The sequence below is a fragment of the Gavia stellata genome, chromosome 25 (assembly GCF_030936135.1).
Source record: "Gavia stellata isolate bGavSte3 chromosome 25, bGavSte3.hap2, whole genome shotgun sequence".
Taxonomy (NCBI): domain Eukaryota; kingdom Metazoa; phylum Chordata; class Aves; order Gaviiformes; family Gaviidae; genus Gavia; species Gavia stellata.
Window position 1 is genome coordinate 8,716,910 of NC_082618.1, and position 15,032 is coordinate 8,731,941.

The 15,032-nt window shown below is 40.0% G+C and overlaps 1 protein-coding gene across 1 annotated transcript; it reads left to right on the top strand.

Moving 5' to 3' along the window:
- Nucleotides 1-5,104: 5,104 nt before the first annotated feature.
- Nucleotides 5,105-14,443, top strand: TRPV1 (transient receptor potential cation channel subfamily V member 1). The gene is made up of 15 exons (XM_009818658.2): nt 5,105-5,406; nt 5,958-6,124; nt 6,423-6,575; nt 6,970-7,110; nt 7,580-7,878; nt 8,491-8,667; nt 8,898-9,062; nt 9,344-9,439; nt 10,057-10,127; nt 10,818-10,983; nt 11,709-11,775; nt 12,195-12,511; nt 13,097-13,224; nt 13,476-13,591; nt 14,173-14,443. The coding sequence occupies exons 1-15, from the start codon at nt 5,105-5,107 to the stop codon at nt 14,337-14,339; spliced, it is 2,532 nt and encodes an 843-aa protein (XP_009816960.1). The 3' UTR covers nt 14,340-14,443.
- Nucleotides 14,444-15,032: the final 589 nt, after the last annotated feature.

Consider the following 15,032-nt stretch of genomic DNA (forward strand, 5'->3'; position numbering starts at 1 on the left):
AGACCAGGATGTCAGCCTTGTTTGGGGAGTTTGGTGGCTCTTGCACAGAACGAATGCCAGTTTTCACATGTTGCATGTTGTCTCTGTAAAAGTTGGAATACAATCTTGGCTTGACTGTCAACAAGACCATCAAAATAAAACATGGAGGATTATTTCTGTGGCTACCCAGGTCAGGTGCAGTGGACTAAGGTCAAAGGCATGGCTAGGCCAGTGCCATGACTGGAGGCGCCTGGAATGCAGGACTTATATCTGAGTGGAAAATACATTTATAGGGTGGGAGGTAACTATTTTCCTTATTTGGCATAATTATATTTTATATAATTTTATATAATAATATATTCTATAATTTAGCATAATTATTTTGCATTTGGGTTTTGGGTGTTAAAGTGGATTAGGGCCTTTCTGAAACAGGCAGAATTTGTGTTAAACCAGAGGAGCTGGCAAACTCAGAGTTACAAAAGCCCACTTCCCATCTCTTTCAGCTTGGTCCACAAAAATAATTTGTTCTTGTAATATAATGCATAGCTGTTTTAGTGTATTTGATCTGAAGGTGTTTCTGATTCTGCCCTGCACATATTGTGTCAAATAGAGCTTTAATACGGCAGCTGCCAGGCTAGACTCTAATCTGTTTTTAAAGTACTGTTAATGCGAATTCCCTTAAAATTTCCAAGTTTTTATCTGCTGTGTTATGCTCTTAAAATTTATTTCTTCCCCTACTCTTTATTTTAAGGTGAAAACATTTATACTTTATCTGTCTAAAGCAGGATGGATGTACACCTTTTTTGCTCGAATGAGACTGGGACGCAAGTAAGATAGTTTCATGTTACCTAGATACAATTTCATTACTTAGAAGCATGTATTTCGACTGAAATGTGGAAATGTATTCCTATCTTGCACATTAGCAACATCAGGACTGAGTGATTTTTGTAGTGAGAAAGCTGTTCTGAGTTCTGAGATCTTAATTACAGAGATGGATTAATTTCCATCTCCCTCCACCCTTCCTCCATGTATCTATTCCATGCCGTGTTTAGTGAACTGTTGGCATATATAGGAATTACAGAGAAAGTAAGATTAAAGGTTTCGTAAAAAGTCTGAATTTGTTATGTTGTTTTCCCTTTTATATTATTCTAAAATATTTTTCTGTCAGCACATCTGCTTTTGTTTTTATTGAAAAACTGGAAAGAGCTGGTAATACTATTCCAGCATGCTGTTAACCATGAAATCAAGTGGTATTTGTTTCCAGAAGCTGGTAAAATTGTGGCCTGGTTTTAGGTTCTATTAACAAAGGTGAGACTATCTCTGCAGGCCAGCTTTGGATACATCTTTAAGATCTCTAGCACAACTGCTGATGTTTTTCTGTTTGCAGTGATGGAGAGGGCTCTTAGTCGGTAAAAATCACTCTCAAGCACAGAATTTGCACAAAACCTATGCAGCATGTTGGATGCAGGCCCAAGAAAAAGGAATAAATTCCTCCTTGATCATTGCTGGCCTATTTTGATAAGCATTCACATCTCCTTGTGATCTTACACCTTTAAACCAGATCCCTGCTCAGATGGAATATGGTACATCCAACAACTGTTGCAAAAAGCAATGGAGTGCTGCTGGTAAGAAGGAAGTAACATCTTCACAACAAATACAAGTCAAGGAGGCTGATGAAGGAGGCATCAAAACTCAGAAAAGAGCAGAAAGCTCCTGAGCACATCAGAGCACAGTAAGACTGAAAGGAGCTGATCTCTGGAATGGGAGAAGAGAGCATTTAGCCAAAGTGACCAGCAAGAAGCTAGAGACTGAATAAGAGAGACCCGCCACTGGTCTGTACAGTTTTCTTACGAGTCCCTGCTTTGGAAATGGTGAAGGAGTTTATCGTAATGTTGAATGAGATGCTCTGCTCAGCAAAGCTCCAGGAGCACCAGCTAAGGACCTGGCTTATTGGTAATCTATACTTATGCATTAATAAATAGGCATTTTATTTCTTTTGAGTACAATGCCGTAGGGTGTTTTAAGTAGTATAATTAGTTTGCTATTAAATAGGCAAATATATTATCCTTTTATACATAGATAGATAGATGGCAAGACTAGAAAGATAGTTAACTTTTGCAAAAAATAAACCAGATAATTTCATTGAATAATTTCATGATCTAACTTGAAAACTCAGGAGCTAGAGATTTGGAGGTTGCTTCTAGCCTAACAGCTACAGCCTGTCAGCTCGGCCTGCTTGAAAAGCTGTTTCTCTTGACTAGTTTTTGGCAGAAATATCTTATTTAAAGGAAATATTTAACAATATATGACACAGTTCTTCATTTTTAAGGGTGTTAGAGCGATCCTGGATTAGATTTTTTTTTTTTGCCTAATGACCATTAATATTTAAAAGCTGACTGTTACATATATATATTATTTAAATAAAACATAGTAGGAGCATGGAATGGCCTTAGGACTTTCTGTCATTGGTTGTCCCTCAACTCTGCTCAGAATCAGGTTGTCTTTAAAATACTTGGTGGGGCTTTACAGCAGCCACCCAAGAAAGATGTCCAGAAAGATGACTGATCTCAGAGAACACCTGTGCATATTTTACAAAGTTTTGTAAATTGAAATGAAACTGTGACCCACAGAAACAATTGTTGTCTGGTGGTGTGGGTTTTTTTGCAAGCTTGAGTGTATTTATGAAGAGGAAATCTGGAGAAGAGTATCCATTACTAAATGCAATTAAAGGGGAGGGAAAAACAACAGCAACTTACTGCAATTCTTGTAAAGAGCTTTGCTAAACTCCTGGGAATAGAAGCCACTGATGCTTCTGGTTCCAGAATTGTTCTTAATGATCTTATTACTCTATTCTCTGTTCTTCTAGTGAACTTCCCATGCTTCTAAAAATCATCAGATACATAGAACACTTCTGCAGACAAATGAAGTGGAGAAGCAAACTCTGAGGGCTTTTCAGTCCAGGCACCTTAGAGGAGGAATATCCGGCACCAAATTCCTATAGATTAGAGGGTGTTTACTGAGACTGGACTATTTTGCGGAAGACAGGATTTTTTGCAATATTTGTAAGTTCTGCATGTATATTTGAATAGCACGGTTGTTTGTTATTTGTAAACTCTTTTTATTATAAGTTGTGATGTGGTTAGACATTCTCTCAAAAATATTTCATTATCTCATTTATTGTATCAAACTTCAACGTACATAGCATTCAAAGACTTCAAGTAGGTTATGCATTTTTTAGGAGTGAGAATTTTTTTTTTTAAAGAATCCTTCCATAGAATTTTTAAGGTTATTTCCCTTGCAAATTCATAGTCATGAGGAAATGTGGCTTTGTCTTCATTATCAAAGATATTACCAACAGGGTTTAGAAATGAAAGCACATACAATGACTAAACTAGGTTTGAGCAAATTGCCAGGGAGACAGGATTGAGTCTATTCTGTGGATTTTAATATTGCAGCTATTCTGTGGAAAATAAGTGATTCCATTTTCCATAGCCATCTCTCTGATGTTTTTGGCTCAATCCACATTAATTTAAATAAGACAAAAAATTAAAATTATACATGGCTGTATTCCCAGTGTATTTTTTCCATTTTTTGTAATACTATTTTTATAACTTTTTCACTGAACTAATTGTTCTTCTGTATTTTTAATATCATATTCCAAATGGAAATATTTTTCTATATGTAATTTCTTATTTATAGAACAATTAAGTTAATAAGATATTATGTTATTCTTTCAGAGTGATTCTAAGGACACAAAGAACTTGAAAGGTGAGCTCAGAGGACATAGCGAGTTAAACTGCAGTCATTAGTATTTTATCTATACTATGCTGTTTTGCTTCCAGTAACCCTAAATATGCAAGTTTGCAAATTGTTGGTTTCTTTACATGTATATTGTACAAAATTATAGAAAATGCAAATGCCTGAGAAAAGTTTCTTTCCTACCCTACTTGCACAGGACAACATAATTGACCCTTAATGTAAATATTAACTAGTCGCATAGAACTGAAAATTTAGCTTTAATGCACAATGTAGGTTTGCAGACAACCCCTCAGAATATTCTTGTGAAGAGAAACAACCTTAAAGCATGTTTATGATGTCGTTTTCACACTGGACGTACAGAGAAGATTACTGACCACTGTAATTTGGTTTATAATTGAAGACTTTTTAAAGATTTTGTAACATTCCAGTGCTCCAAGCTATATGATTTCCAAGCAATCTAGGATTTCAGAGTATGTTTCTAAAGCTGATCAGTTCTCTCGAAAAGCCAGCTACGCAGCAATTCAAATATGATGCATTCCTCTCTCCACTGCTGGAGTTCCAGAATATTTTGCATTCAGTGACATGAAGACCAACATTTGTCTTATTAAAACAGTTTGATAAGAAAGGGGAAAAAAAAAAGGCTGCTCTACTTTCAGTATAGTGTATTTGTTAACTTGTGTCAAATTCTTTGTGGTTGTAAATCAGACAAGATCAGACATGTGGTCTTACAGTCATCTCTTATCTGTGGTAACCTTTCCCTTTCTGTTTCTGTGTCTCATGTTTGAGGTGATAGTCATCTCTCAAGAATCACATGCCCCAGTTTTCATCTAGCACTGGTAAAGCCATTAACTGATAATTTTCCTATATGCAGGAAGCCCTCTGTGCTCAGCATCACCGAGATATGGTTATGGCACAAGCAGGCTTTTTTCACATGCCTGATATAATCCTGAGAATATATGGTGGCATAAAACAGCAAGTAGAGAAGAAAAGCAGAGATTGTTCAGATTTGAGATTGTTCAGGCTTTAACAACGGTTGGAGGAGGATGAGGCACTAGTTTTAAGCAGAAGTAGTCAGCTCTGCAGTGAGGTGGCTGGCAAGCTCTGGGACACTCTGGCTTGCTTTCTCCATTCTGAAGTGGGTGAGGGCATAGGGACCGTAACGAACAGCGTGGAGGTAATGACCTGCTAAACTATTCCAACTCTGAGCATAGTGAATATGTGTCCATCTGTCTTACTTCTGGGATGAGAGCAACCAATCCATTCCCTGCTGTTTCTGGATAGTAGTCCTAGGCAAAAGGGGACTCATGGCCCCGTAAAGTGCTGACTTGAGGTGTTTGTGTCGTTCCTCACAGACTGCCTGCTCATCATGTCTTCCATTCTTGGGAAGATGAAGAAATTTGGCAGTTCTGACATGGAGGAATCTGAAGTGACAGATGAACACACGGATGGGGAGGACTCCATGCTGGAAACGCCTGACAGCCTCCAGGGTACACTCAGCACCAAGGTGCAGCCACCCAAAAGCAACATCTTTGCGAGACGTGGGCGGTTTGTGATGGGGGATAGTGACAAGGACATGGCTCCCATGGACTCCTTTTACCAGATGGATCACCTGATGGCACCTTCTGTCATCAAATTTCATGCCAATTTGGAGAGGGGGAAACTTCACAAGTAAGTTTGCATTGTAAGATTTGGTTGCAACGAACAGTTTGACAGCTGCAGACTGTATTTCTTAGAGCAGATTTATTCTCTCCACAGGAATGTGCCCATTTTTTCAGTTTCATTATTTTCTATGCCAAAATAAGGAGTGTTGCATCTGAAAGCAACAATAGCTGTTGTCTCTTGGCAGCTCTGAAAATTCAGTCTGTGGATATTTTGCCCAAAATTAGCAGTAGGCCTTAATTCACTTGCTTGAGACTGTTTAGTGAATGGACATCATTCAGAATGAGAACATGGGATTGCCTGGCTTCCAGGCCTGCAGTTAGATTGCCAGATTTCAATGCCCCTTTTAAGTCTTGTTCTCAACTTTTCAGCAACAAATACATAATTTTATCAGGACAGTTGTTTGCAAACTTTGCTGATCTTGTAGACTTTGCAGATCCATCTATACTAATCTGTAGTGCTTACTACTTCACACAAGCAAATGAAAAATAGTATTCTGGTAGTTTATAAAAAGTCTGCTAAATATCTGACTTTCAGTAACTGAAATTTACCCTTGTTAGGCTCCTATCTACAGATTCCATCACAGGCTGCTCAGAAAAAGCTTTCAAATTTTATGACCGCAGAAGGATCTTTGATGCTGTAGCCCAAGGCAACACAAGGGACCTGGATGATCTGCTACTCTACCTTAATAGAACCTTGAAGCATCTCACAGATGATGAGTTCAAAGGTACTCTTTAGTGTCACATACGTTAACTTGCCCTCTTCTTCCAGTAGCACTTCTGAAGTGAAAACAAAAAACCATAATTGTGTTAAGTGTCTGCAGGAGGTCCTCTAATAGCCAGTACTTCCGTATTGATTGGGGAACCCATTGAGTGTAAGGTTACAGAGGAATTCAGAAAAGTTGACATTTTCTGTGAAACGCTGAATGAGTTCTCTTCTCTTTTGAAAAGAACCTCATTAATTCCTGCATGCCTGGGAGTAGGTTTGTAATCACTTCTATATAGCTGCAATTTTTTCTGTTATAGAGCCAGAAACTGGGAAAACCTGCTTACTGAAAGCCATGCTGAATCTACATGATGGGAAAAATGATACCATTCCCTTGCTGCTGGATATTGCAAGGAAAACTGGAACTCTGAAAGAGTTTGTTAATGCAGAGTATACTGACAACTACTACAAGGGTAAGAGAAATGGCTGCTACAATGAATACTCTTGGTGCTAAGACTGAAGACAGGGTTAGGCAGGGCTCTCAAACAGTCTCCTGCATGAGGCCTTATGCCTGAGGATGCAGCTCCCAAAGTTCCAGTGTGTGATTAACAAACAGTGCATTCGTGCTAAGGCAGTGTTTTGTAAGGTGCAATATTCTGCCATTTTTGATATACAGTGATTTAATAGCAAGTTCAGGGGACTTGCATTTGCTGTCTGTGCCATCTTTTTTTGTTCAATTCTAGAGCTTTTTAGTCTGCAAAGCGCTCAGTTCCACCATCTTACATGGAGCTGAATGAATTGTGGTGCTTGAAAGCTCTCAGTCTGTATTAAATGTTGAAGATTTCTGTCTGATGAGTGTCTCTGTAGGCCAGACTGCACTTCACATCGCCATTGAGAGAAGGAACATGTACCTGGTGAAGCTCTTGGTCCAGAATGGAGCGGATGTTCATGCAAGAGCCTGTGGGGAGTTCTTCAGGAAAATCAAAGGGAAACCTGGCTTTTATTTTGGTAGGGGTGAGCACAGTATGGACTTTATTGATTGAGTTATCCTAGCATTATCCCAACTGCAAGCTGTTAAATAATCCTGTTTATGTGGGACTAGAGGCTCAGAAGTACCAGATGGGCTGTTCCACCACTTAGCCCAAATATTTACTCCCAAAGGCTGAGATTATAAAGAAACACAGTTGGTAGTTGATGGTGTTCAGTGTGAGCTTGGTGTCTGCATCCCTTTGTTTTCTGGACACTGTATCCTTTGAAAGGTTATAACCTTCTGCTAGCTGTCCTTTCAGTGCTTTTTTAAGCAGCCAGGTTTCTGTGATGCAGTTAAATCAAAGAAAATGTGATTCTACCAGCTCTCACAAGAATTGGTGCTCTATCAGACAGAGAAATTCACCTCTTCTCCTCATGGTGAAAGATGAAAATTTTGCACGTGTAGTAATGGGCTTTCTGACCACTCATTCCCATTGCTTGCCTGTAGGGGAGCTGCCTTTGTCCCTGGCTGCCTGCACCAACCAGCTCTGCATTGTGAAATTCCTCCTTGAGAACCCCTACCAGGCAGCCAACATCGCCGCTGAGGACTCCATGGGCAATATGGTCCTGCACACACTGGTGGAGATTGCGGATAATACTAAGGATAATACCAAGTTTGTTACTAAGATGTACAATAACATATTGATCCTTGGTGCCAAAATTAACCCAATCCTGAAGCTAGAAGAACTCACCAACAAGAAAGGGCTGACTCCATTAACTCTGGCAGCCAAAACAGGGAAGATAGGGGTAGGTGAGCAAATGCATTTAACTGTCCCATTACTGCATCAAGTTATACAGAGTACACGCAAAGCATTTATGCATGACAGATTTTATCACTGATTATCATCTTCTAGTTAAGAGGAACTGATGCTGCAGTTTAACATGCAAAACTACATAATCCTTAAAGGCTACAAAGTGTGTGTGTGTCTGTGCCCAGCTGGCATTATATACCACTGGAATGCAAGGCAGCCCACGTGGAAACAGAAAGTGGGTCTCTGCTATCATCTGAACTACTAGAGGCCTTGTACTTTTGACTGGCTGATATAACTCACCTTCTGACAGTCCCCATTCAAAATGACTGTATGCTCAGAGATGTGTAACATACATCTCTGTTTTTCTCTTGCAGTTTTGAAACAGAGGATGGCAAGTTGTAAGGGGTATTTGTATTTCTCATCCCCCAGCATCCAGTGAGAAAATTAATTTTGTTTACTTCAGACTTTGGTTGCTGCAGTGTCTCAGTGGGTTGGCTTCAGCACAGTTAAACTAGGGAGAAATTAGCCGTCCTATCTTGTGAAGATATTGAGGAACTAGAAGTCCCTTAGCACTGAAATGTTGGCTGTATTGTTCTTTTGCAATTAGATTTTTGCATACATCCTCCGACGAGAGATCAAAGATCCTGAGTGCAGACACTTGTCTAGGAAGTTCACTGAATGGGCTTATGGACCTGTCCACTCATCTCTTTATGACCTGTCCTGTATAGACACATGTGAGAAAAATTCAGTGCTTGAGATTATTGCCTACAGCAGTGAAACGCCAGTGAGTATGCATCTCCTTGGCATTTTATTCACAGGCTGGGGGAGTGTTGGGGAGGAGCTCCATATTCCACACAGTGCATCTTTTGCCTCATTTCTATAAAACAGCAATCTCCCTTTCTGAGTTTAAGGGTACTAGAGGGAACATTTGCTGAAGATGAATATCATTTGCTGTTGTCAAAGCCCAGTACATAGTGGTCCCATCAAGATTCTCCTCTTTCTCCTTCCGCTCAGAACCGTCATGAGATGCTGCTGGTGGAACCCCTTAACAGGCTGCTGCAAGACAAGTGGGATCGGTTTGTTAAACACTTATTTTACTTCAACTTCTTTGTCTATACCATGCATATCATCATCCTCACCGCAGCTGCTTACTACAGACCTGTACAGAAGAACGAAAAGGTATGTTACTCCTGTTGTGTATCAGAGGCACCACCCAGTGCATGATATCCCAAACCTGCCTCCCATTTGAATGTGTGCTCCTAACATGAGAATTTTCCTCTTTCCTGAAGGTAGGAGGGAGATTTTGAGTCTGCTTGCTTCCCAGTCTTGCCCCCTTGCTGCAACACATTCAGAAACTTAACCTGTTCCCCCAGAAATGTAGTTGCTTTCAGCTGCTGGCAAGGCCAGGTCTTTCCTATCTCCACTTCTGCTGAACATGTCTATCTTCCTGTCTTATACAGCCTCCCTTCACATTTGGTCACAGCACTGGGGAATATTTTCGAGTGACTGGAGAGATCCTGAGTGTACTTGGAGGCCTCTATTTTTTTTTCAGAGGGGTAAGATATTTGAAACTTTGCCTTTTTGCTGTTTGGGTAGGTATAGGGGAGAATCAAACATGCCTTTCCTATTCATTAGCACTGGCTGCTAAGATAATCCATGTTTTAGTCAAGAGCTACAAAGCTTTTTCCTTGGCCTGATTAGGAGTTCTCAGGTTACTAATGAGCTAAGATACAGTTTTATCTATTGTATAAAAAGACATGATCCATAGAAGTCAATGAGCATCTCGGCAATTAGCCTAGCCAAAGCTTAAGAATAGGGTATTGCAAATAGCCAGGCCTCTATTAAAGATTACCTGTCTTAGCTTAAAGTCACCCTGCTTCCTCTTGGCAGCCAATGGAGAGTGTACAGGGAATCACAGGTCCTCAAACCAGTGACTGAAGAGGTTGTTGTCTTCAAAGGAGACACCAGATATAAGAGAAATCAAGTGTTACTGGAAGAGTCCTCCCTAGATTTTGCAGCATTGTTGTTTTTGAGCTATTCTTGTGAGATGCTTTATAGGTACCAGCTCCCTGGTATCGGTATCAGTGCTTAGTTGATGCATCCATGGGATACTTAATCCCTCCTTGGATGCAAATGTGGTCTTCATTCCCTTTTTTTTTTTTTTTTTTTCCAGATACAGTATTTCATGCAGAGGCGCCCATCATTCAAGACGCTGATAGTTGACAGCTACAGTGAGGTTCTTTTGTAAGCTCCAATATCTTCAGTTGCATTTCAGCATGAAACAGATGAGTGTGTGAGATGTGTAGATTTGGCCTAAGCCACTTGTAATAGGTAGATGCTTTGCTATAATTTCCTGGGTCCTTACAAAATGCTTGCCAATGGATATCATAGCACTTGAACAAGTGGGTATGGATCAGTAACCTCCTTTGGAGGTAAAGCAAATGAAGTGTCTAGAAGTTCAGTGACTGTGTCATGCAGCAGAGTTAGGAATAGATCTCCAAGTTGGACTTACAATTGAGTGTATGTATTGGATGTGCAGAAATCGTCGCATTCCTAAAGGGAGCTTTGCCTTTCCATAATTTGGGCCCTTTCTGTTCCCAGCTGGAGTGCAGCTAACCAGGGCAATTTCATGGGTCCATGGAAAGAGAGGGAGTGCTGAAGAAATGAGTGTTTTCAAGGACTTTTTTTCCCTTAAGTCACAAGGAAGAGCAGGGATAGACTACAGAAGTTTGTATGTGGGGAAACTGAGGAGTTTGGAAGAGGATCTGTAGGATTTGAGAAGGGAAAGAATGAAGGGAAGAGAGGAAGTGTCTACCAAGGCTCCTTGGTGTTCTAGAGAATCCCTCATTCTGCTGTATACCACATGGGGCTCTTCTGTTCCCACCACCTGTGGCCAACTCAGCACTCTGCATTCAGACCATGCTTGTCTTTCAGCTTTGTTCACTCCTTGCTCCTCCTGAGCTCTGTGGTGCTGTACTTCTGTGGCCAGGAACTGTATGTGGCTTCCATGGTCTTCTCCTTGGCGCTGGGCTGGGCTAACATGCTGTACTACACCCGTGGCTTCCAGCAGATGGGCATTTACTCTGTCATGATTGCCAAGGTCAGTCCCGTGAGTGGGTGATGAGGCCAGCAGAGTGCTTAGATTGGGACACTGCTGCCAACAGCCCCATTTCCAGGAGAGAAATCACCGTATTTACCTCCGTGATGCCACTGGGAAATCTCATATCACTCTACTATACTTGGCCATTATTTTCTGAGGGAAGTGATAAAATTTAAGCTATGTAGAAAAACCTCCTGCTCCTCATCCTACATTTTATAGCAGTCTGGATATTATTACCTGCTATGCTTCAAAATAACTACAGTTTGATAGGCATGGATGAAAGTAGACTGAAAACAGTGCAGACTGGTCTGGTGTGAAATGGCACAGCCTTCTACCAGCTGGAAATTTCTTTAGGTATAGTTTAAATGTTACCAAACAGAGGAATTAGCTAAGAGGCAGTAGCTGGCTAATAAACCTCTATATATGATGTAGACAGCTAGCCCAGGAGGGGAAGAAAGATGCAACTGTGGTTTATACTCACAAAGATGAAACTATTTGGCATGCATATGTCTTGCATATGCGTGTAAACTGTTGCATGAATAACAGAGAAAAATGTTTTCTGTATTAAAGTTTATTATCTCAGTGGAATAAACAACAGTTTAATGCATGAACAGCTAGTTCACAGCAAATGCCTTCTTGAGCTGAAGCAGTATTTTCTACCAGTTTTTGGTGCAGTTTATATTCAAGTTTTAGCAATATAAAAATATTCTGTTTCCACCTTACAGATGATCCTTAGAGATTTATGTCGCTTCATGTTTGTATATCTAGTATTCCTCTTGGGATTTTCTACAGGTAATATACTTGGAGTTACTTTTTCTTATCTTAAAGAATCTCAGAAAATTTTATTTTTCAAGTGGCTTAGATTTTTTGTTTCCAGCTAAAAACTAACAAATTAACCTAATTACAAAAAACATCTCTTCCGAATAACATTTATGTACAGTAATTTCATACAGCTTTTCATCCCTGTGTCTCAAACTGCTTTGCAAAGCTGAATGGAAAAACAGTCATTCTGTTCTATATAGATAAAACTGAGACAACACCTTCTGAGAGGGTGTCAGTTACGGGGAATATTTTATAGAGCAATTTCACTGGGGACAATGCACCATGAAGATAACATGTCTTACCTTTAAGCTCATTTTCATCGCTTGCAATGGAATTATGATCTCAGATTTTATTTTCATCCTGCATATGTGATTCCTCTTTTGCAACAGCTGTGGTGACTTTAATTGAAGATGACAATGAGGGGCAAGACACAAATAGCTCTGAATATGCCCGATGCTACCATATGAAACGAGGCCGCACATCCTACAATAGTCTGTATTATACCTGCTTGGAGCTTTTCAAGTTCACTATTGGGATGGGGGACCTGGAGTTCACCGAGAACTACAGGTTCAAGTCTGTGTTTGTCATCCTTTTGGTTCTCTATGTCATCCTCACATACATCCTCCTGCTCAACATGCTTATTGCACTGATGGGGGAAACTGTGAGCAAAATTGCACAGGAGAGCAAGAGCATCTGGAAACTCCAGGTACATTGCTTCTGTGAGGCTGCTATCCAAGAAAGAGGGTGTGGGGAATCATAAGAAATTTCAGAGAGAATCTTTAGGAACTGACTTGTTTCTAAATAACAGGTCACTTCTTTCTGATTCCCCTGAACAGTTCCTAAAAAAAGTATATTAGTTCCTTTCCCATGCATATTTGATGTTTTGCCTGAGCAGATGCTTCCAGTGTTCCACAGATGTTCAGAATTTAAGAAACAAAGTACTTTTGTCATTAGACAGAATTATTTGGGCTTTTGATGATGGAAAATCCTGATCAGACTATGAAGACAGGGATTATGCAAGGGGAAAAACAGTCTTTACCAGAATCGCAAAGGCACATCGGTTTTTGTTTGAGGTAAGAAAGGGAACTTCATAGTTGTAATCACAGGGCAGTAATTCAGCATCTTTAATGACATATTAACAGATGGTGATGTTTCAGAGATGGTTACGATGCCTGCTCTAAGATGGTGACAATGATAAAAGCTCAAGGTTTTTAAAATAAAGGTAGAATTCAGGATTTCTTTGACTTTGAAAGAGCAGCCTCTGAGTGGTGTACTTTCTTTTACCTGGTAGAGAGCCATCACAATCCTGGATATTGAAAACAGCTACTTGAACTGTGTGAGGCGCTCATTCCGGTCTGGGAAGCAAGTCTTGGTGGGGATCACACCTGATGGCCAAGATGATTACAGATGGTGCTTTAGGTAACCTGTTTGTATGTCAAACGAACAATCTTATAGACAAACAACATTAAGGTATCTAGTAATGGGAAGCAGAACTTTCCCTTGGGAGCATTCCTCTGAAAAGTATTGCACTAACACTGTCTACCTTAGTCAGTTTGATCTGTTTTCTGGGTCAGATCTGAGGCTTGAGAGGTGGGAGTATGCGATACGAACTCATCCTGGAGTTGTCTGGTGATCCTTAGAATAGATATTTTTTGTTGTTCTCTCCCCAGAGTTGATGAAGTGAACTGGTCCACATGGAATACTAATCTGGGCATAATCAATGAAGACCCTGGGTACTCTGGGGACCTCAAACGAAATCCCAGTTACTCTATTAAGCCTGGCAGAGGTGAGGGTTTCAGGGACCTAAATCCTAGTATGGGCTACACACTGGTGATAGAAGCAGCATCGATTAATTGTTAGAGGCCAGTCAGTCTATGCACTTAATGATAATGGCAGTAGCTAAGTTAATGGCATTTTCAGTCAGCACAAAATGTAAAGGATTAAGTGGGCTCATTATTCACATAGCAGTTTTGCTCTCTGGAATAGAAGCCCCATAGATGCATCATTCTGAACAATCAGAATCTGTGAAATCTACAAAGATTTTACACGGCAGATAATATGTGTAATCCTGAGGAGATGGGATAGTGTATGATGGCAGCCAAGCAGCCAAGAAGCTACTTTGGAGGCCCCAAACTCTATAGTTTGGGAGCTTAGCATCCAGCACAGAAGTATTTAACTTTATGATCAGTCTTTGCTGTACTTGCCAGCTGAAATATGGAAAACTCATGGAACAGCATGGGGAAGAAAACCACAAAGCCCTTTCTTCCTGCTTCTTTCTTGTTCTTTCACCAGCTTCCTATTTAAACCAGTTGTATATTTTCTTCTGTTTCTTGGGGGGGGGAAATTAACCGTTTCTTTCCTTTTTAGTTTCAGGGAAAAACTGGAAAACGTTGGTTCCGCTTTTAAGAGATGGAAGCAGGAGAGAAGAGACCCAAAAGCTACCAGAGGAAGTCAAATTAAAACCTATTTTGGAACCTTATTGTGAGCCAGAAGATTCTGAGGCGTTGAAGGAATCAATTCCAAAGTCAGTCTAACCTTATTTTATTTTTAAGAAGGTTAATTCTAGTTGCCTATGTTGGTCCTCACAAGCAGGGCAATTCATTCATAAGAACAGGGAGTTATGGAAAAAGGTCAGAGGACTTAGGAAACTACTGTGTGTAAGGATTTAAGTATGCTAAATAAACTAATTGTTGTTTAAGCTCATGTCTTCATGGTTATTTCTAATATAAAACTTCAGGAAACTGTCTGTACTACTTGCTGTATATTTACTTTGCTAGATACTTGCACCTAGGCTGTCTCATGAAGGGTTAGAAACAGTTTCCATAGTTAGGGGGGTTTTTGTGTTCTGTTTTATAAATAAATAAATACATTGAGAATTTCCCAGATATTTTTTCCAGTGCAGTTTTTTTCCAGTCTTCATCCATTTCTTTTACTCTTTGAAAGTGCTCTTATGCATTTCTGAGATCTGAGCTGGCATTTGCATTGTTAGCTAACAGGAGCTTCACTAAGTTTTGTAGGTTGGTGCAAGTGGCCAGTGGTGGTGGATATTCTGCTGATAATATGAAAATAACAAAAGCGCCTATAGAAAAATTGTTATCACTCAACACCCTGAACATAGTGGATTTCATACCTTCTGTCTGCTTTTAGATTCTTTTTTTTTTTTAAAGTATTTTTGTGAGCAGCTGCAGGCCCTGATTTTGTGGCTTTGCAGCCTCAAACTATTATGA